This window comes from Caloenas nicobarica, chromosome 4 (genome assembly GCF_036013445.1).
Source record: "Caloenas nicobarica isolate bCalNic1 chromosome 4, bCalNic1.hap1, whole genome shotgun sequence".
Classification (NCBI taxonomy): Eukaryota; Metazoa; Chordata; class Aves; order Columbiformes; family Columbidae; genus Caloenas; species Caloenas nicobarica.
The window spans coordinates 75,076,767-75,101,028 of NC_088248.1; the positions used below are offsets into that span (position 1 = coordinate 75,076,767).

A 24,262-nucleotide genomic window follows, 5' to 3' on the forward strand; every position below is an offset into this window, starting at 1 on the left:
AAAACGTCACCTATTTCTTCTCTGAATTCTCACATATTGTATGGGGTATTTGCATAGGAGCGGTGAAATCCCAGTTGAGCTCTGCTGGAAAACGGTGCACAACAGTGGCAGGATCAACTGGGTAATTCAGTGAATTGGACTAAGAATTTGGGCACATATTGTACTTCTTACCAGTAAACAAGAGACACATCTTCACCTAAACTGTAATAAATAAGAACAGCCACTTTGTGATTTCCTGCATAGATACACACCGTAAAAAATATTAACTTTGAAAGTAATGCAATGTATTTAATTGAACACTGTAAAACCATTATTTAGATGAAATAATCTTTTCAAAAGTGCAATGAAAATGAACAGACCTGTTTACTGCTTCATAAACAGAGGGTGAAATACTCTGTTTTGTAAAGATGATCTGTAATATTTACTTTAAAAAGCCAACAACTTAAACATTCTTCTATGCAAGTCTTTCTTTTAAATGTCAATTACTATTGCATCAGAGAGCATTCATACAGCTAAATGATGCTTTAACCAGCTTGTTATGATAAATGTTCTATGACCACCACAGTGTATCTATAAAATATTTTGCATTTGATCAAGCTGTAGGATTTGCATTGAACTAGCAAACCAGGGGAAGGGGAAGAAACTCCTCTATCGATTCCTAGAACACGTTATAAATATCATACCAAAATTTCAACAAATTTTAATTTCTAATACCTTTCAAAATTCTTTTCTGAGCACCCTTGTAGAGTGACTCCCCTCTTTATATCCCTTGCAGATAGCATCGGCATACTATACTGAAAATGAGGAAGATATAACCCCTAGACCTAATAATGGTGATTTAAAATCATAATATACACTATGAAAATATACACTGCTTAAAATACAAAAGCTTTTAAAAAATAATACTTTGTGTTCTCTTTATTTGTCTTTTGGCTTTATGTTTTAAGGAACTGTTTCAAATATCTCTATGTATGCCCATTGGTTAGAAGTTTCTTTTATTAAAATGAAACTAAGAACATTTTGCATGAAATGAAGATATGGAAATTTAGAGTAAACGTAAAGATTTGGAGATACAGAAACAGAAGAGTTAGCTACAGTAACTACAAGACATAAATAATATTTGCAATCTTAATTATCCTCCTACTCTCTCATGTCACCAAACCCCTTCCACATTCTGGGGCAGTAACCACCTACTCCCGCTAAATCACTTCAGCGAAGCCTGTAAATGCAATCTAACATTTATCTTCTGTTACACAAACATATGCAAATGATTATCCCTATGTATAAGCACACAGACACACCTCCAGAATAAAACTCAAATCCCTCAATCGAGGTCAGTGTCTTCAGACTCGTTGCTCCCATCCCAAAGAGTCTGAGACGCGGGAAAGGGCAGGGTGAAGGCAGATTAATAAGAATAATATTGTCACAAAATCTAGGTAGAGGCAGGAGAGCTTGGTAATTTAGTCATTTGTCTCTTCAGTTCCTAGATTCTTGCATCTCTCCTACCTTTTCTTGCCCACATCAGACATATGATTCAAGGTTTACTCCTGTTAGTGAAATTTCTATTGTTTATTGTCTAATTTCTTTCCATAGAAACAATCTCAAGTTGATTGCCTAGCTAGTATTACGAGTAATTTGTCTTTCAACTGAATCAGAACTATCTTCATGGTGCTTTTCATAATTTCATTTCCCCTTTTTCATACATCCATTAAAAAAGCTGGGGTTTGTCCGTTAGACACTCAATATTGTGCAGAACACCTATGCGCAGGTGTTCAAGAATTTGCTTTAGTTCCACCACAGTGTGTTTCTGTTCCCTGAGTTAAGATGCTGCCATGGGTCAATATGCTTTCTAATGCCTCTTCGCTCATCAAGTCCTCCTCTTTCACACATGAAATAGTTTTTCTGGATTTGTGACAACACCTAAAGAGCTCATGAGGCTTCAGTGGGGACACCCCCTTTTTTGTTAAGCCTTTCTGCTGAAAATGCAGTCCCTCAAAATACCCCAGTTGAAACTTCTCCTCTGCCCCATTGCTTCCATTTCTTTACTTCAGTGCTGCCCCAAATTTTTGGACCAATCGACTATTCAGCCTTCAGTCTTGCCTGCTGTACAGGATAAAGACAAAGGCTTATTTTGAACAGCAGGCTTGAATGTTTTTTAATGGCTAGTATGACTGCCCTCATAGATAGACACGAATGTCACTTAAATCTGGGAAGGAAGCAAAAAATGTATGTGAACATTTCACAAGCCTAGGAAAATATTATTCAAAGAATTGAAGTTCTATATTTTTTTTTCAGCAATTTAGTACAGCGATTAGTATTACAGCTATTTGTATTTGTGCAAACAAAATAAAGAGAGTCAAAACACAAAATGTTGCAAGCTGAACAAAATAATAGCATCAGTCATCTCTGAAATCATTATTGCACTTGAGAAACAGAATAAAATTCAAGCATATGAGACTTTCCTGGAAATTTCCCTCACACTATTTTAAGACATCTGTTCAAAGCAGAAATATAGGGTGAATTTCTGGAGGGAGAAAAAACAAACAAAAAAATCTGTATCTTCCTTATCGTCCCTATTGATTACACAGTTTAGAGCAATTTCTTTGGGGCATTATGTGACCTTTTCCGCTTGTATGAATTTCTCCTCGGCTCTGGGGTGCTCACAGAAAAGCACTGAATCAGCTGGATGAAGCTTTCCATGAGGAAGAGAAACGGACTTTCAGCTTGGCTTTCTGTGTCTACAGACACGGACCCATATTTAACTCATTTGTCCCACTTAAATCAAGTGCTTGTTCTACAGGGACATCCCCACCACTCACAGGGACCTGATGCGGACTGCTCTGTGAACAAATTTTGTTTCTATGCTGACACAAGGATAGCATATTGCACTGATCAAGAACGCATTAAACACTGCCACATTTACAAACAGAGGCAAGAATTTAATTTAAATGCCATTTTAAATTTCCACTACTAGACTTCCTCACTATTACTACCCCTTTTTTTTAAAATCCTTATTCCAAAGCTGCTGAGTATCTTTATGTCCACAGATTTTAATTTAAATTGCAAGCTCAACTATCCCAAATTATTAGGCAACATACCAAGGCAGCAGCAAATTAGTGTATGGAGAAAACGGTGTAATGCCAATCAGGTCAAACTATATCACCCGTTTCCTATATTCCTCTCTGCTGTGAGTAAATCCAATGAATATGGTCTTCGTATCTTTCTACTATCTGCAAAATTGCTTCAGCAGATCTTGAGCTACCAGCACCTGTTCGTAAGTCCATTGTGTTGGACACATTTTTCTCCTAAAATTACAAACACTATATTCATATAACTTTTGTCTCCAAAATTAAACTGTTTCTACCAGTCCTATCAAATTGCTGCAGCTTCCTCACAATATCACTACCTGTAAATTTATGGGTTTTTTCCTGCTGTTGTCCCACATTGTATTTCTCCATATCAACTTTCTGCTTTAAATCAATTCTGAATCTATTCTGCCCCTATTTTCTCTCTTCTCTCATTACTCACAATCTTGACCTCACAAATTTGCAGCCCTTACTTTCCTGCCTTCCAAAGCCAGCTGTTATTTCTGACCCTCAATTTATAAGCTGTGCGTTAATCCAGCTCCTCATAAAGAAGGAAGGACGAACTAAGGCTTAGTCTGGCCATACAAATGTCAGATTTTCCAGAGACAGGAGAAAGAGTTACAAAGTGTTGTTCGTAGTGTCTGCCTTAAAATTGCCAGTTTATAGGTGTTTTGTCCAGTTCCAGCTCTGAGTTTCCATTTTGGGCAGAAACAGGAGTATCCCTGGGGTTGCCTGACTTGGGGGAAAAAATAATACAGGACACAGAAAAGGGAGTTTAGAGAAAATACTGAGAGGGAACATGTAATCCATAAGGGAAGAAGTTCATGCCCAAAATACGTACTCATCTGTAGGGCAAAATGGTCCTTTCAGAGGCAGCGGTGACAAAACTCCACTTGGCCAAGCTTTCCCCATGTCTGTGACAGAGATAGGACCAATGAAACATAATACGGTGCAGAGATTTGCTCCCTAACCTGTAATTTGTGACAGTGAGTGAGTACAAGACATGGTGCATCCGAAAATATTCAACTGCCATCCAAAAGCTGGTCTCCCTCCCTTTCCTAGTCCCTTCCCAGTCAACCAAGACTGGAACAGGTTGCCCAGAGAGGTGGTGGATGAACCATCCCTGGAGACATCCCAGGCCAGGCTGGACGGGGTTCTGAGCAACCTGAGCTGGTGCAGATGTCCCTGCTCATGGCAGGGGTTGAACTAGATGAGATTTGAAGGTCCCTTCCAACCCAAAACATTCTATGATCCTATGACACGGTGTGACATGAGACACACTCTGCATTACCTGTTTCTAGAGATACGCAGAGCCCAAAGGCACTTGAATTGCCTTTGGGATCTACCTTTGGGATTGTTCTAGCAAATGCTTCTGCACAGGTGATGCTCTGATGCAGAAAAAACACCACCTCAAATCTGCGTGGCCATCGGCACGTGGCTGCCTCCTGCTGCAACCCCCAAACCAAATCAGTAGGATTGTCTCATGCCCTACAGGAAGGAGTAGCAGCAAGAATAAATGAGAAGAAAATCATAATTAGTGATAGAGATGATAGATTTTACCACACTGGGAAAAAAAAAAAATCTCCTCAGCATTTAATAAGAGACATGAGATTTGAAGCTGCACTGGGGAAAATTTCATACTATCCAGAACATTTAAAAACTGTAACATGATTCAGCAAAATACTTCTATAGAGATTTTAAGGCTCTGATATCAAAAGGATTGAGCAGAATAGCTGTCTGTGTGCTGCCAGCCCTTTGCAGACCCCATGCTGGAAACGTTTGCCTAGAAGTCAGCAGGACTTTTCTGGTCTACCAAGGGCTGAAGGGATGAGGACTGTGAGTGTCTGGATGTCGGGACAGTCAGCAAAATAGCCCTTCTGTGACAGTCAACCTCTTCTGAGAGACAGGTTACAACGAAACAAAACCTGAGATAAAAATAAAATAATGAGAAATAAAAATGAATAAGCCAGGTCTGGACAAGCAGCTCTTTTTTTCTTTACATGTCTGATCAAGTTATTACAACCCCATAGGCATTAAAACCAAATTATTATGTGGGGATGAGTTGAACACGATGAGTTTTATGCAACAAGCCACAGAAGAAAAGGGCTGGATGCCTGGGGTGCCAGTTTTGACTTCTGAAGCACAAAATCTCTGCTTCAGCATAGGATTCCTGTGTGGTGCCTGTTCTGTTAGTTTAGTCTCTGACTACCTTCCCTATCTATTTATAAGCAGGAATATTTCACACAGGCATTTTGAAGATAAATGACATAAAGAAAAATACTCAAAGTGCAGAAATACTATTGCACTGGAAGCTGCAGATGTACTTTAGATAGCTAAAAGTGTCTATAGTGTTGGACAGATGTCAAACAAATTGAAAGTAATAATAAAATAGATTATTCCACATGAGCCAAAGTTTCATGAAAATACTGTTTAGATAACAAAAATCATATCAGCTTGTCATTCATTGTGTGCGTGTGTGGGCTTGTAAATAATCATCCCAAAAAAAGAAAAACAAAACTCCTTTAGAATATTCCCAGGAGAATAACGCTACTGAAAAAAAATAACAGAAGCTTTATTCCAACTCAGCAAACCAAAGCTGTTAAAGAGTCTGCTAGGCGAACATATTCTGCATATATATGATGGTCACTGACTAACTGGAATGACATTGAGGTGTTACAGTTTAAGGCAGGCAAATGTCCATGCAGATTAATGGATATAACATATTCCAGGACTTCAATGAAATAGTTAATGCCTTTGAGAGTCCTCAAGGGCATAGCTGTCCAGCTTCATGAATTTTTACACATAATGTGGGTAATCAGTAATTCAAATGTTATGTCGAGCTCATACAGACAGGATATATGAGTGTAGTACGTCTTCTCACAGCAACTTTACAGCTAGAAATGAGATGCATCTACTTCTATAGTAGAATATTGGAAATATTTTTTAGAATCTTATTTCATATTAAAATAAAAGTTAGGAAAATACATAATTCAGCACAGAACGATTTCTGCATGTAAGTGAATGCTTAGCATCACCGAGCTCTGTGGGAGAGGGTGTTAGAGGATGGAAATGGTGAAGATGGGGACCACAGTTGTGTAAGCATCCCAGAGAAAATAGGAAGAAAACCCCTTTTATTGTTAAGTCCTTGCAGGTTTCCTTGGTTAAATTAAAGAGTTTATTTGTACTCTACCAACTTTCTGGGCAGACAGAGGAATGAAACTTGTCTTACATTGCTTATGAATGTTATCAAAACGCTCTTTCTTTCTCATTACAAGACTCTAAATTCCCAGCTCTGCCCTGGAGTGAGAAGGACAAAATCTGTTTTGTTCTTGTTGTGTCCTGCCTGTGAGCCTTGGATGGTAATGAAGAAAAGTCAGATAACGTCAGCTCAGGCAAAAATTGAGAGGAGAAAAGGAAATCTTGGTGTAGGTGAGTTCTTCCAACGTCATTGTTAGATGTGGATACTTCCTTATGTTACACAGTTTCACTAATATAATATAATTAGCCATGCCATATAATGAGTTTGCTACCTAAAAGCAATCCTTTGACTCACTTAGAAATGACAGAGAAATGTCTTTTCTGGGTCCATCAATGTTTCATATTGTCATTAATGACCTAGATGATAGAACATGGAATACACTTACTAAATTTGGAGGTGATACAAAGCTGAGCAGCACTGAAAGTACTCTGGAGGGTAGAATAAAAATTCAAAATGATTCTGAAAAATTTAACCTATGTCCTAAAAGAGAAGAAAAAAGACAGATGCTGTCCAGTAGGGTCATGTGCAAGATGTTAACTCAGTCAGGAGCAACCAGCTATAAAACACAGAATGAGTAGTAGCTACGTAGAAATCCAGGGGATTTTGTGCATCATGGAGTGAACAGGAGTCACCAGTGTCACCCACCTGCAGAAACAGCAAACACCAGCATAAGGCAGAACAACCCAACTGCAGCCAGAGAGATGCTATTCTCTGAATTAGCAAGATCTCAGCTCAAATACCATGTGATTTATTTGGCACCGTGTATCAAGAAAATGTGGACCATTTAGAATGGGTCCCAAAGAGATCAAAAGCAGTTACCGAAGATCAGCAAAAAACCCACCACCAACAATAAAAGCTTGGACACACTGGGCTTGTTAAACTCCCAGAACTTGAAAAGTGAATCATTGGAATAGATTCCCTTGAGAAATCTTCAGTTCTGGACTTTATAGGAAGAGCTGATGTGTCAGAAATGACAAAACTAAGACTGCATTACAGCAAAAAGATGGACTAGGTGATTTCTTAAATCCACTGCACTTCTATGAACTAAGTGACTTTATGTTGCAATGACTTGTCCAGCTATAACAAAAAGAAAGAATCACATGAGAGCAGAGGAGCTTTTTCACTCTTGTTCACAGTGGTTTATATTTCATTGAGAAGACTGGGTTAAATGTGAAACTACAAGTAAAAGATGACTTACAGGAAGGCTCCAAACTACTATCAAGGCTGAGACTCAAAGCTTTAAAGGTACTTCAGAAATCCACATCCCATGATTTTTGTGAGAATCCATTTCAGCTCCAGAGGATCTGAAGTCTAACTTATTTTTATTTAAAGATTTTAAAAATATAAAAATAAAATAAGCACCTAAAATCAGTTCCACTATTGTATTGGACCACTACTGCTTAAAGCAGAAACAAAATCAAGAAAGTTCTCAAAAAAGGTGATGTCTCATAGCTTGACTAATACTCTGCATTTTTTTCCAACATAAGAGAAATGGATCACAGGGACATGGTTTAGTCATGGACTTGACAGTGTTAGGTAGGTTTATGGTTGGACTCTGTGATTGTAAAGGTCTCTTCCAACCAAAATGATTCTGTGATTCTATATATACTGCATCTGCACATATTTTTTCTATTTCTTGATATTTTGATTAAGCTGACTGGATAGCAAATTATATATAAACGTAGATTTTTCTTCCTACCATGTGAAATGTTTTTCAGCCTTATAAATTGTCAAGAAAAGCTTACCTATACACAGAATTTACTCAATTAGCCTTGCCATGCTGTTGTCTAAAAACGTATTCTTTAAAATTCCTATACAGAATAAACATATAGCAAGAGAACAAATATATTTTTACAGTCTGCTGTAGTGGTTAAACCAGTCTATTCTGTTTTTTAGACAAACACCTGGAAAATCTACTTTGGAATGAAAAGTAAAGAGTGCAGTGTATGGTCTATAGCAAAAGGAGAATAATTTTTTCTTTAAATTCCTGCTATTGTTAGGCTATAAACAGGCTGTGGAAATAGTTACAGGGAAAATTTCACTGTATATATAAAAATAATTATTTAATGTTGGGCTACAGACATAGCAGTTAAAGTGCAATATCCATCGTAACATTGACTGTTTGATTCGGATTTTAATGGCAACTCTTAGGTAATGTTGCATTTAAAATCTCTGAACATAACACTCAGGAGAAGTTCAGTCAGAAAGAAAAAATAAGATGAGAATGTGAATGTGCTTGTGAGCTATTCAAGTAATGTAATGGAAGACTTTGTCTTTGATAGGCACAAAGGAAAAATGAACACCTGTCTGCCTGTTATCCATTACTAATCTCTTTTTAATATCAAACACCTCTGCATTTCAACAGATACTTCAGACTGGAAAAACACTGAAAAAGAACAAATGCTTCTATACTTCTATATTTTGTAAACTTCACACAATAATTTTTAAAAGCCAGAGCAGTAATGGGAAAGCTAGCACTTTGATTTTGGGATCTTAAATGCAAAGTCTTTCCTAAGTCAATATTTTGTCTTACGACAAACAGGAGCAGATTTTCCAAACTAGAAAAAAAGAAACAAAACAATCCCCCCAAAAACCCAGTTGTTTTTACTTGTTGAGGAACCATGTGTTTCAGAAATACTTGCTCTGCTCACATGAGTAGAACAGAAATTTTAAGGAACAATTTTTTTTTTATGATGAGGGTGGTGAAACCCTGGCCCAGGTTGGCCAGAGGGGTGGTGGATGAACCATACCTGGAGACATCCCAGGCCAGGCTGGACGGGGCTCTGAGCAACCTGAGCTGGTGCAGATGTCCCTGCTCATGGCAGGGGTTGAACTAGATGAGATTTGAAGGTCCCTTCCAACCCAAAACATTCTATGATTCTATGATTCTGCGACATGGTAACAGGAGAAGCAATGCTGAACTTGACTGGATTACTTGTGAACAAGGACTTGCATGATGAAATGGTATTTCCACGCTCCCCCTCTCATAAATATGATACTCACACCAGGAAAATGAGCTGTAGGATTTTAGTGGCTTTTACCAGTAGGAGCACCATGGAAGTTAGCGTGATGCTTTGTTTTTGCTCCATGTTTTAATTGGAAATAGCTGACAACCACCTCCCTGATGCATGAGGTCTTCAGGATACATTTCTAAACCGCATTCTTCACTGATGCATTTGGCAATTAAGCGGGTTCTTAGTAGAGAAAAACACATAGTCGTATAGTTTGGGTGTGGGGGAAGATCTTTAAATGTATGCTCTTCATTTACTAATAGCAGCACAAGGTCTTTTCGATACTGGAATACAATTTTTGACAAAGTGCCTGGTGGCGAATTTGAAATACTAGCCTGGGGGCCCCAGTGAGACATAATTCATTCCAGTAGCTAGAACAAATCTAGCTTCTACATCCATTCCTCTAAAGTCATTACTGACCCAAGGGAAAATGCTAGCCTTAAGCAAGTTTTAATAAAGACTCTGGTGGAGTAGTTTCTGTAGCACTAAATGCAATAATGAGAAACAAGCCACTTAGCTGCAATAGACCCAGGACCTGTATATAACCCGAAAGTCAGTTTTCCGAGGTTCTCGGGATTCTTTCCAAAGATGAAACAGGCATCCGAAAGAGATTTAATTACCTTGCTCACTAATTTGTTACATAAAAATCAGTCAGGCTTAAATGGACCAATATTCTGCTTGTCCTATGTAAGCATAATTTATTTTACTACTGTTTCTGTGAAGTAAAAATGTCCACAGAGTAATCAAGTCTGGGTTGAAACCCAAGGTTTTTACTGAACCGATAAAAATGTGAACATCTAAATCTGGCCTTAAACATTGCTCTTCTTTAGAACTTTTTGCAGTTTACTTAAAACAATAAATGTTTTTATCCGTGACCATAAGCAAATAGCATCCTTGATGCTACAGACTGTGGTGGCTTGAAAGTTTCTTATGTAATTACTGAAAATTCTCTAAGGACAAAGTAGGTAAATAACAACAAAACCTGATAAGTAGTATGTATTCTTCTGAAGTTAGATCTGTATTTCTTTAAAAAAAAAAAAAACACAACTATTCCTCCCTCTGCCTCTTTTTAACCATCAACCACAAAATAAAACTTTGTTAAACACAGTGGAAGTGATTTTAAAATTAAACTACAGTCTTGATACAGAGAGAGAGAGAGAAAGGATCTTTTGTGTGGCTGTTATGATCATTAGTCTCCATCCCAGGCAGAGCAATCACAATCTTTTGTGCCTGTTGTTGATGTCTGGCATTCACTCACAGAGAGACGCTTTGTTTTATGTCTTCAAATTCTACAGGCAAGTATTTAAGTTGTGAAAGTCAGCAGAGGGAAATGGAGAAGTAGACTCCTCTGCATTGACGCTTTGCTAATACAATTGATGGGATGGAATAAAAGCAGGAAGAAGACAGGCTGGATATAGCAGCGCTTTGAGCAAGAGGCGAAATCTGAGAATATTCTCATATCTAATATGATGCAGTAAACCCCTGGTCCTTCTCTTACCCTCACCCAAAATAAGCCGCATCTAGATACATCATTATCAACTTCACCAAGACATATAATTTCAAACTTTTTAAAAGTCTGATCAAGTGTTTACCGTGCATAGCAAAAATAAATGCTTTAACATTAATGATGGGGAGGTATGAACTATATGCTTTACAGTCAGACCATCAAACTTAAAGCCAGTATGCTGTATTTGCAGCAAACCCATTCGTTTATTTCACATAAAAAGAAGTTTTGGGTACTAATCCTTTTTACGAAAACTCCCGAAATATTTTTAAAAGTTATGGGGGAATCAGTGCGTGCTTTATGATCTGGGAGGATTGGTGCTTACAGGACTAATTTTTTTTTTTTTTTTTTTTCTTTTTGGTGCCATTTCAGTTCAAATCAAATGCTATGTAGTGATTTCAAGAAAAGTAAAATTGAATCACGTTTCTGTGAAACTCTTAGCTAGTTATATAGATGAGATGTGGGGGGAGAGTACAGAAAATATTTCTAGTGAAGATTAAATGAAGTGAAGACATTAAATGTCAGGAAGACTGGAGTTGCCATCTACTGGAGTGTGCAAAGAATGACAACTGACATGCAAAAATCCTGAAATGAAAGCATTAGTCACAATAACAGTCTAGGCACATCGTATATTGCTCCATAACTAAAAGAAAAATATAAATGAAATCTCCAAAGAAAAGGGATTATTCTCCACTCTTCGCTTTTGAGTGGTGGGAAGATGCATGAGGAGACTGTGTTAAAACAATCTCATTTGCTTACACCTTTTACCCACATTTAGCAAAAGATTATATTTATCGCTTCTCATCAGAACACAGATAATTCCCACTTTGGAGCTTCAAAAGCGAAAAACAATGTCAGAATCTGAAAAGGAAAGAATGGTAAATTCGTCAAATGCGAGCATCTAATCACTGCATTTTTAAACCACCACTTTTTAACACAAGATACTACTATGGAATATCTCCAGCTGATGAAACACTGACAAATAGAACAAAAATCTTCTTAGAGTTGCTTATCAAAGAAAGTTACTCAATATTCACTGTGCAGTTGCAATAATGTGTAATAAGTTCATATGCAAGGAAAAAAAAAAAAAAGAGTATTCACTTTCATGTTTCTAGATGATCTAAAGCAGAGTTTTTATTTCCTACATACGAGTCTTGCAAAAGACCAATTATTCACATAAGCAAATGAATAAAATAAGTGTTTCCAACAGGACAGACAGACAAACCAGGCCTCTCCAGGGAAGTTCAGAGGAGAACAAAAAGGCAAAATAGTCCTTAAAGTGATATGAATTAAATTACACAAAATTAGCAGGAGACATGATGTTGATGACAGGTACAGCCTGGAAATTCAGTACGTTTGTAGACAAGAGCACAACGTGTCCCACCTCGCAAGACCAAAACCTAGTTAAAAACTACACACATGCACTGGGATTTTTTGAAAACATTTTAATATTGTCTCGAATTTAGTGAAGATGCTTATTAGTCCCTCACTAAATGTAGAGAATGAAGTGACTGGTCAGAAGTATCTGACATGTGAACTATGTCATTATGATTAATGGAGTTCGTACATAAAGGGTTATTTCTCTAGAAAATGTCAGATTGAATAATTACTGGAATTAATCCCAAAGGGCTTTAGAAAATTTTCTGCCCAGCTTCAAGTCACATTTTTATCACATTTTTCTTTTGACTAGTGGGCGATATTTAATTGCAGTTTTAAGTAAAACAACTAGCGTAAGGAATTCATCAAACATTATGAGAAATGATATATTTCTCTAACAGTCCTTGAAAGTAGCTAATTCTCTTTTTACCCTCATCTCTAGGCAATCTTGCAAGATCCAATCAATAAATAAACTGGGTTTGTTCTGCTTCTGCAACAAAAAACCATGCTGTCCCTATTTTTCATGCACTGGGTTAGATATAGAATATCCTAGAATTGATATATTGCAATATTACTGGCAATATTATTAAGATAAGTAGGGAACAGATGATAGCATTATTTGGTCTCTTGCATTCCTTAAATCTAATCAGTATTTAATGGATAGAATGGTGCCAGCAAATCCAGAAAGTCAGAAAGCACATCTCAAAAGCCTCAGAGTTGAATGTGTTTCAGGGAAGTATCCCAAGGTCAGCGTTACTTTGCAGTCTTGCAGATGCATCCAACAGGCTCCATGGTCCAGCAGACTGAGGACCAAGAAAAAACATCACGTATCAAAGTTTTTTTTAGATTTTTTGGTGGGTTTTTTTGTTTGGTTGATTGGGTTGTTTTGTTTTGTTTTCCCAATAAATGTTTTTATAACTGCTGTCCATATGATTTCCTTTGGGTGGAAGGTAAAGAAGCAAATACCTCCCAACTTCATCTGGCAGAAGTGGCTTCTTCTGACCTAATGTCAGTGCATGGTCCAAGCTCAGCTGCAGAAAGACGTGACCAAACCTCGCTTTTATAGATTACACATCTGGGAGCACTGTAACTCACTAATTCTTGTCCAACAATTGTTAACTTCAACACCCAAGCTCTGTTGATTATTTTCATATTCATTAGCACATAGAGAAAGATAGCCCATGCTGGGCATTACGCAGGGACATAGGAAGAGACAATCCCTGAAATTAAGAGATAGAAACAGAAAAACAAAACCGACCAACCAACCACAACAACCCTAGACATAGGAAGAACAAAAGCATAGAACACACAAAAAATTATATACAATTAGAAGCAGCGAAGTGAAGATCAGGACACATAGTAATGCTTCTAGGATTTTTTTTTGTTGTTGTTTTTTAAGGTTCGGTATCTTTGATGTCTCTCTGCTCAGACACTGTGAGACCCAGTTGTTTAAGTGCATAAACGATGCCCATTTGCTCTTCTCACTCCCTTTCTGATCTCTCTTGCAATATTTGGCAATCGTTATCGTAGCTGCTTAATCACCTTTCGTCTCCTACCTGCCGATTCCCCAAATGGCCCCCGTTGAGCGACCTACATGGTGATGCCAGTACAGATTCTGGGGGCTGAAGGATGATGCTGGGGGACATTTGGGAGCAGCTTCTCTGCTCATCATCCACAGGGCTGGGGGGAGAAGGGGAATGGCTGGGTACAAGGTACTGTGGGACATGAACCCTCAGTCAGCGTTTATAGACCACACCAAGGAAGTGCAGAGTTCAGGAGTGTCATACCAATGATTTCCCACATCTTTAGGATTGCTGTTAGGAACTTCACTAATATAATAATGAAAAATGGTTATTTTTCTGCAGCCATACAGCATCCGCTTAAATACATAAACACCTTTGCACAGACAAAAATCTCTGAATAACGGGCAAAGAACTACGATATATCTTGAGCCACGGGCATTTCACAGATACTGACCTTTGATTTTGATTTAGAGGCTCTAACTAATAAAGCTTGGCTCCACACCAAATCTGAAGAAGAAAATCAAGCACTCTCTTGTCAAATTATAATTAATTTGCACTACAAAAAAAGAGCAGAAGTAAGCCAAGTGTTCTTCAAAAATGGTCTCTAGAATTCAAAACACAGTAAAATGTCCTATATCTTGAAAAACAGGCAGATCTTTTCCTGTCTTTTCAAGCTGATTATGCATATTTCCACCCATTTAAAATATAAATTGAGTCTTAAGAAACAATAAGCTCTTCATTTTACATGAAGATTAAAGTTTCAAAATTACAGCAGTAGGAGAGGAAATATGATTCTGACACATATCTGAAGTAAGCCCTACAACTTTGTTACTATTTGCCCCCCAAATCTGCTGTTTCACCTTTAAGAAACTTAAACAATTTGAAGGTAATTTACATTCCTATTATTCCATGTAGGTTGAGAATGTGGTTCACATATGCTTTCTATATCATTGCAGGTAAATTCAGGATCTTTGGATACGTTATTGGAATTTACTACACCTCTCTATACATTTATTGAGAGTAAAGAAGCAACACAAAGTTTTATTTACATTGTATGTTTCTTCCTTATAAGATATAAAAAGTCTTTAGCACAGACACATAAATACGTTGAAACAAAACCAATCAAGAGTCAAAGAGGCACATTTCAAATACTGCCATTGGAGCTCACAAAATCGAATTAGCTGTTGAGCAAAGCTGGGTTTCTAAGATTACGCATACACCACACACAAACCACCCCCATCATATGAAGCTGTTGAGTATTGCCTCAGTATTTTTAAGTTGTTATTTAAGAAAAAGGTTAGGTTATTCTCTTATTTTAGAAGGCATGACTATCTTTTGTTGTGCTTTTAAATATGTCCTTCTGAGACTCCTGACCCATGATTATTTCTCTTAGACATTACATCAGTTGCAAATAATACGTAATGAAGCCATAAATACTTCAGGTAGTCAACAAAACCTCTTCTTCAAGTTTGCAAAAAATGACAATGGCTTCTATCTGAAATGTAAGTCTTCGATCTGGTTTCTGCACTAGTGCTTCGGTGTGTGAGCTAATAATTCAGATGCCCACTTATCTCCCCATAAGATGCCATACACAAACCACCATGATTTCCACCAATTTTATCCTGAGTTTTCCCTTCAGACTATGGATATTGTCGAGGTAGAAGGATGGAAACATAAAAATCCTCTCTTCTCTAGTTGCCAAAATATACCAAGCAGCACACATAACCATGAATAATACAGTCTGCCAAAGATCCAATTGCCTCTTTGCTATAGGCACTCTGCTACAGTCCAACATCTATTTCCATGACTACACAATCCTGCTCATCTCGTTCTTGTCTTCAGCAATTCCGGGAATCAGACCTAAGAATATATCAAGTGATACAATTTCTAGATAATATTATCCAAAAGTGAAGTTTAACTGTAAAACTCCCTCTGGAGTCAATTCAAATGGTACCCTCTGTGATGGAAGAGAGTTCAAGAAAAGTCTTTATTCGATTTCAAAATACTAGCTTTGCACCGAATTTACCACTGACCTTTTTTCTTTAAATAACATATCTACAAAGGCCAGCATAAGGTTTGTCATATTTTCTGACTGTGCTTTAAAATTGGAAAGGAGCAAAAGAAACAGATTAAGGGCAACTGATTGTCTAATGCTGAGCAGTACAGCTTTTCTACTCTGGGAAGAATTTCCAAAAGCAGTTCATCCATTTGTAAAAACTTTCCAGGAGACTGTCAGGAACAGTTTTCAACTTGTTCATCCTAGCTTTTAATAGTTGATTTTGTAAATTCCTCTCTATTCGCTCTACTTTCTGCTCCCTGAAAGTCTGAGAAGTGTTTACTGCCACTAAGTGATGTCGTCGATAAAAAGAGTGAACTGGTTTGCATCAGGAAGGTTATACTAACATAACACAAATTGCTTCTCTACAGCAGGAGTTTGTTGGCATGGTTATGCCTGCATCCCTAGGGGGGACTTGCCATCTTGTTGAGCAACAAAAGTTCTTCCAGAGATGAACACAAAATCCCAGTAAATCATGGACACATGATGGGTTTAGGGCCATAATTGATATGGCTACAGAGGAGATTTTTCACAGTCTAAACCAACTCTGCTCTTCTATCACTTTGTAGCGTATTCATGGTTCCATCATCACCCAACCTCTCACAAGTTTGATGAATCTGAGTAAACACCAAGATAAAACAACTAACCAACCAGCATGAGATGCAATGACATCAACAGTCATCTTGGATTAGCTACATTCATGGAAGAACAGAATCCTTTCAGTAAGGAGGAGTCATAAAGCACAAATAAAAGACCATTTAGCATTACACTTTATTCAAAAATAATCCTTGCAGATGAACTACCAAGAGTAGAAGAGGGCAAAGTAGATGTATTCAAGTGTATGGATAAGCTGTGGCCCTCTTTGCTCTTAAGCTAATTGGAAATCAGTTACAGTTCATTCTCTGACACCTCCAGAAATTCTGGGGAAGGTCTTGAGATGAGCCTTTCTGGAGTGTTTAGCTTAGCATTTCTGAAGGTGGAACTAATTCATTTCCAATTAAATACAACCAACTAAAACCTTTACAATTACTAATCATTGCACTCCACACATGCTTCCTCCAAGACCCCGCAAGACATTTTTAGAGATGTAAATTAGCAAGAGTTAATTGAAAACCAAGGTTTCAATTTCCCCTTTCTCTATAAACCAGGAGCTCCAACAATCCAGTAGCTTGACTGTAACACACCAGTCTTTGCTTAACCTGGACGCTGCATGATCTTCAGCAACATGTTTATTAATCACGAAAGGATAGATTTCACTTGTCATCATTTTTCCCTTATACCTGGACATCCACAACCAAAAACTCAGCCGAGAGCTTTGACAGCACATCCAGAAATCCATAGGCAATTTCACAGCTAGTTAACAGAGTCAGTAACTCTTTAGCTTATTCAAGTAGTCTACGAGTAATGAACAGAGGAGAGAGACACTTTCAATGATATGTTTTCCTAAAAACTGACATTTCTGCGCTGCATTGACAGTTCCGTACACAGGTCTTTATAGAGCTATATACGATGACCTGTTATTGAATGTGGCTGATGACAAGAACGGAGTGACTGTAATGAGACAGAAAAGTGTTTCTCACATTGTCAAAAACAATAAGGTGATTTACATAAGAATATCTATTATTTAAAGGTAGTAAGAAATGCAATGTATCTGTTTTGCACTGCTAGAATTTAATGCTTATTATCATTATTACTTTGACGTCCTGAATCACCAGGGGTATTTTGGTCAAAAGCGTGATTAATATGGTGCATTTTTATATTTACTGAAAGACGTATGTTCTATAGGTGATGGACTTCTTATCAGCAGAAACTCTAAATTCTATACAGAAGGGACATCCAGCCAAATGCCAGGGATGACCAAGATACAAATACCAGAGAAATAACAGATTTAATTTGCTTTAACTTGGAGTCATGTCTTTTTCTTCCCTTTTCTGTTTTTAAATGTTTCCTTTATAGAAAACGCCATGGTTCAGTGCACTTGAAAATTAAAGACTACCATGTAAGATCAAGGTTTGAGTCTGTCCATTCATGAAAGGAAATTAAAATCACCACTAAAAGTACCACTTTTTATTATGCTGATAGAAATCACTCAGAAAATACCAGAAGGAAGAAATATACTCAGTATTTAATGTACTGATTTTTCCTTTCCGTATTTTGTTGGTTAATTTATTAAAAGATGTATAAACGCATAGCTAGATATTAGTGGACAGATTCTGATGTTATTCACTCTGTTACAGCCCCATCTGTACTGTAGTGCAAACTCAAGCAGGTTAAATATCTAGGCACAAACTGTAATGCCATGCAATATGTGAAATTAGTAAGTATGAAATGATTCTGAGGCTAGTTAACTGGTATGTGACATTAATCTGAATACAATATTAAAAATGTGTAGGCTAAATACATTGAAAAATGTTTTCCTTCTTCAACCTGAACAATTTTGACAATCACTGCGGGGTGATGCCAGTGAGTTAGACTCCAAGAAATAACTCCTCGGCTAAACTTTCTGAAACTTTACTAATGTTGTCTTCTGTAACCTACTTTACGTTGATTTAATCAATCCCTTAAACACATATAAATTTAGTTTGCACTTCTTAAAATGTTTTATAATAGCACATTTAATAAAGCTAATTTAAATCTGCTAATTTATAGAGATTTGCCAGAGGCTTTGAAACTTCAGAAAATGTGTAAACTTAACAGTTTGGCTGTGATAACAGCTCAGACAGTGGAAATTAAGCCCTTTGCATTACAATCATCTTCAAATTTGATTCCTAGTTTTATAGCAAAAAAAGCACACTTCAAAATGTAGAAGAAAAACAAATTTACAGAAGATATTTCAGGGCTATGACATTTATTCACCTAAGTTTGTCTTTTTGGATCCATGCGCCATAGTTCTTGAATTCAGTCACTGTTCTGCCGCAGCATCATAGCCCCAAACATACATTGAGGTCTTTCATTTTAAGACTACCTGAATTCTTTCTTACAAAAAAAAATTGGATAAATAAGAGCGAAGTCTCTCACGCAATAGAACTCTGACAGAGCTGCAACATAGTGTGCCTAGAGCCATTAATGCTGGGTCTCTAATTCCAGTTGTCAGTCTTCCAGCTGATGCTATATAGGTTTGCTACTGTCTGCTCTAATTTCTACCTTTGGAAACAAATGATAATAGATTGTATGCCAGTGTGGGAATAGGCAGATTAGTTGGGATCCAGGCGGTATCTCAGGTGATTGGAAGAAAGAGTGAGAGATAAAAAAAAAAAAAAAATATCAGCTCTTCACAGTGATGTATCAATGAGTTTCATCTCCTCTAGAGGAATTCTTCACTTTATACATAGCATTTAGATGGTAACTAAGTGATCACTATCGTCATCTGATTTGCAGAAAACATCAGCTTTCCTTGAAGAAAGATATAGTTGAAATTTTTAAGGGTACTGTTGCAGATCTCTCCCCAAATCGTTATATGGGAGAAGGTATTAAGACCTGCCCCATGAAGACTCATGGGGTAGCTGTCTTTTAAGGGATAGAACCTTATTGCTTTCAACCTTTTTTCAGTATCTGTAAAGTTCAGGTCATCTTTCTATTTTTTTTTCCCTGTTACTTGCATCAAAATATTCAGAAATGTAACCCGGAGTATATTCTTGGACACCATTTTTTTTAGTCTTTTCTTCTGCATCAATGCTCTTTGTCTTGGTTCTGTCATTGCTTTAGCTCCTACTTTTGTGTACTGAGAAAAAGAATTAAGGTGCACTGCAACCAGTGGACTCACATAAACAGCCTGCTTTGAATAAACCTGCATGATCCTGGGAGAGGAAAAACACGTTCAGCTTTCCTGACCAACTGCTAAAACATATAAGATTTTCATACACTACTAAAATATCACATTTTTGCTTAGAGACCACTGAAATGCAAGGGCTATGAATAGCAGCAACCTGTAAATAAACTGAATAAGGAGCATAAAAGCACATTGATTCCCAGGTTCTGAAATCACAAAGTGGTTGATATTTGTAATTTATTTAAGACTTTTCTTTGTGGTAAATACATATATAATGAATCTCCTTCACGCATTTTTATGCACGAGAGCTTCAGTTTTCCAGGACTCCTGTAAAACAAGTTTTACTGCATCAAATTACTGCATTCCTTGATCTCTCCCAGCACACACACCCAGCCACGCGCAAACACAACGACCAGCTCTGCAACAGATACTTCAAGAAGATCTTTTTAAAATTAATACAGTTGCGAAAGAGAAAGCAAATGGAACAGTTTTGCCCTGCCTCCAGCATTTCACAACCGATGTTGGTTTAAAACTAGCACAATCTTCGACAATACTTGTATTTCCATGTGAAACTTCTTCATAGAGAATTCATGCAGAATTGTGAGCTGTCAGCTCTGATCGCGTTCACCAGCACACAGGCTTTAGACTCTATTTCCTAATAGGAAAAGATGGCCAGCGTTTTCCCGACAGAAGTATCGTGTATTTTCCAGTCAGTAAATATTACAGAGAGAGCTCATTGTCAATGCATTTCCCATAGATAATGAGGACTGCAAATTACCAGGCAAGGATTCTTTTTTGGTACACGGAACAAAAACCGGTACAATCTGCAGAACTTATTAACTAATTGGGTTTTAAACCCCTTCTTTGCATGCTGCCGACGTGGTCAGAGTAACCTATACATTGATCTTATTCCAAAACCACAGTAATCTTTATGCTGCAAAAATTATACTTTTGTGTGCCGTAGCGTACACTGCAAAAAAAAAAAGAAAAAAAAGCAGCCTTTAGAGCGTTTAGGAAAGGCATGGGCTGAACACACACAAAATATGCAGGATGGAAAAAGACCAAATGTAATTAAAGCTTATATGAAACCAGACATTCCTATTTGCAGAGCTCTGGCTGCATTTCTATGAGAAAGAACACACAGAATTTCAAATCATGCTCTATTTAGACAATGTCAGAATAAAACCACATTCCCCCCCACTCTCCCACCCCAAGACTCCACAAGGCAAATCTCCTCATCAGAATTAGAGAGAAAAAGCAATCCAAAGATATAGGTTTATATATTCCTTCACAAACCAGGAAATCAAGTATCTCCCTCTCCCGGCTAATAGCTTATAAATTCAGACTTTAAACAAAAGCAAAAAAAAAAAAAAAAAAAAAAAAAAAAAAAAAAAAAAAAAAATCCTAATTCTCAAGCTTCCTACTTAGCACTGCCTCGCTCTTGATGATTTGTGCGGCTGGGTGTGCGTGCCTGTTTGAGAAATGGCGAGATAGGCTTAAAGTATTTTCCATTTCATCAAAGAGCATATATTACTTTCCTGGATTCGCTCGGATGTTGGGTTTCTTTTTTTTTTTTTTTCTTTCTTTTTTTTTTTTTTTCTTTTCTATGCCCAACCCCTTTTCAATCTGCCCATGTCTGAGATGCGGAGTGCAGGCGTACAACCATGAGCAGCTTACGACACTCAGTGAACACTAGGTGCCTCTGCATGCTCTAGCAACACACTGCTCAGCTGAAGGGAAGGGATTCTTGCTGTCTCTCTCTGCTCTAAGCATCACCTAACAAGCAAAGCGAACAAAGAATGGGAAATAAAGCTACCCTTAGCCGGTCAGTGACTGAACGGTAACCTCTCTACGGAGCAAAGGTTGTGCCGGTCAATGGTCGTTGCAAATGATGGACATTAAAGAGATTGACAAATCCTGTGGAGGCGTTAGTAAAGAGTTTGGAGTTTTTTTCACGCCACAGTGTTAACCGCAGAGAAAAAGGACAGAGGGAGAAGGAGAAGATCAAGCTCATGTACATAGTTCTGAAACTTGCAGGTCCTAGGAGTCAGCTCAAAAGCTAAGCTGGACAAGCCTTTCGCTCTTTGAGCAGAAGCGAAGTGAGACATTGTGAGCTTGCCAGCCCTGCACAAAATTGAAAGGGACTGAATTTGTAGCACAGAGGGGTCTTTTTTAGCTCTGCATATAATTAGTCCAAACACAAAGGAAGCAACTGAATGGAGGTTGTCACTCTCTGGAAAAGGGTGGGTAAGACACTTTTTAATTAAATTCTTTCATGAAGAAAGATTTTTTTTTTCTTTGCTGCAGCATTTAACATGAACAAAGTCACTATCATTTTACCTTTGAATGTCTGTGAACTTTAATGCTGCACAGCTCTGCATGCTGTAAAGTGAAATATTTGCCTCTGTGTTTGTTCCGTTTGCTGTTTTGCTTTGGTTTTCTGGCTTTTTTATTTTTTTCCTTAAATAAAATATGATGTAGAATTTGAAAAGATTCAATGGACATTCTCAAGCATATTTGGAAATATTCTTGCTAATGGATTTCCTTCTTATTGGTCTCTGTTTAAACTGGCTGCTGAGGAAGCCCCCGGGGTTGATTTTGTGTACGCTGGGTATCTTTTCTAAAATGCTTCCAGCCGTGAATAGTGGGTGTCCACAGCTCTGCCGGTGTGAGGGCAGGCTTTTGTACTGTGAATCACTGAATCTTACAGAGATGCCTCGCAACCTGTCGGGCATGATGGGCTTGTCTCTGCGGTACAACAGCCTTTCAGAGCTGCATGATGGACAGTTCACAGGGTTAATGCAGCTCACGTGGCTCTATCTGGATCACAATCACATTTGTTCAGTGGAGGGGAATGCCTTTCAAAAATTGCGGCGAGTTAAGGAGCTCACCCTGAGTTCCAACAAAATCACCCAACTGCCCAACACCACTTTCCGACCCATGCCAAACTTGCGCAGTGTGGATTTATCATACAACAACCTACAGTCTTTGGAGCCTGACCTGTTCCACGGGCTGAGAAAACTGACAACTTTGCACATGCGGTCGAACGCCATCAAGTTCGTGCCAGTGAGAATTTTTCAGGACTGCCGCAGCCTGAAGTTTCTAGACATAGGATACAATCAGTTAAAGAGCCTGGCTCGAAACTCTTTTGCAGGCTTGTTCAAACTCACTGAGCTGCACCTTGAGCACAATGACTTGGTGAAGGTGAATTTAGCTCATTTTCCCAGGCTCATCTCCCTGCACTCTCTCTGGTTGCGAAGGAATAAAGTTACCATTGTAGTAAACACTTTGGACTGGATATGGCAACTTGAAAGAATGGACCTCTCCGGCAACGAAATCGAATACATCGAACCTCACGTTTTCGAAAGTGTACCTCACCTCAAATCCCTGCAGCTGGATTCCAACCGGTTGACCTACATCGACTCCCGGGTCCTCGACTCCTGGAAGTCCCTCACTAGCATCAGCCTTTCCGCAAACTCCTGGGATTGCAGCCGCAACGTTTGCGCCCTGGCCTCTTGGCTGAGCAACTTCAAGGGGCGCTACGACAGCAACCTGCTCTGTGCCACCCCCGACTACGCGCAGGGCGAGGATGTTTTGGACGCCGTGTACGCTTTTCACTTGTGTGAAGACGAGGCAGACCCGACGAGCGTTAACACCCTCTCCCCGGTAACCAACAACAGCGACCAAACGTTCAGCTACGGCTCCGCCACCGCCACGTACGACGTGCAGGACGGCGACGAGGACCAAACGACGTACGGCATCACCGTGACCATGCCCGGCGAGAACTCGGAGAACGCCGTTCAGATCCACAAAGTGGTGACGGGGACCATGGCGCTGATTTTTTCCTTCCTCATCGTGGTTTTAGTGTTGTACGTCTCCTGGAAGTGCTTTCCAGCCAGCTTAAGGCAACTCAGACAGTGCTTTGTAACACAGCGCAGAAAGCAGAAGCAAAAACAGACCATGCATCAAATGGCTGCCATGTCAGCCCAGGAATATTACGTTGATTATAAACCCAACCACATTGAGGGAGCCCTGGTGATCATTAATGAGTACGGATCTTGTTCCTGTCACCAGCAGCCAGCGAGGGAATGCGAGGTGTGATTTTCCTTGGGGGATTTAAACAGTGTGCAACCAAATAACAGCGTGCAGGCAGACAGTGGCACCGGGAGGGGGGGTTTGCTGGGCTTTGCTGGTGGTTTCTGACAAGCCCCTCTGCCAAAATTGTTAAGAGGGGCTGTCTAAAAGACTTGACATTTTAGCTTTATGGTGTCTTAAAAACCTTCAGGACAGTCAATCTTAAGATTTCATATGCTAATACTCCCTTTGAAAAATCTGTCAATATTCAGGAATCTGAGAGTGTAAAAAGGTACCAATTATTGATCTTTTGTAAACTAAGAAAACTGTTTAAAATAAAAAAAAAATAGCATTTACAGTTTTTACAGCCTGGTGTATATTACATGAATTGTTCCCTGTATACAAAATGCAACAGTTTAACCTCTTTCTCTCTTCATACCGAGTGTTGAAGTGAAAGTCGAGAAGCAAAGAAGCCACGTAAAATAGAAAGCTTAAAATTGACCAGATGGCTTCACATTGTAATTAGTACACATTCACTTACGTCGTGTTGCTGAAGATATGAAGCATGACACTGGAATTATATTTTTGTTAGTGTTCTACCTG

The 24,262-nt window shown here is 38.4% G+C and overlaps 2 protein-coding genes across 2 annotated transcripts in view; one reads left to right on the forward strand and one right to left on the reverse strand.

The window, feature by feature from the left end:
• Positions 1-24,262, reverse strand: part of CTNNA2 (catenin alpha 2) — a 498,767-nt gene that overhangs the window by 139,001 nt on the left and 335,504 nt on the right. The gene's annotated exons all lie outside the window — the stretch shown is intronic.
• Positions 22,106-23,709, forward strand: LRRTM1 (leucine rich repeat transmembrane neuronal 1). The gene has a single exon (XM_065634433.1). The coding sequence runs from the start codon at positions 22,121-22,123 to the stop codon at positions 23,684-23,686; it is 1,566 nt and encodes a 521-aa protein (XP_065490505.1). The 5' UTR covers positions 22,106-22,120; the 3' UTR covers positions 23,687-23,709.

Coding starts and splice junctions, on each gene's coding strand:
- LRRTM1 (XM_065634433.1), top strand. CDS start 22,121: ATGGATTTCCTTCTTATTGGTCTCTGTTTAAACTGGCTGCTGAGGAAG.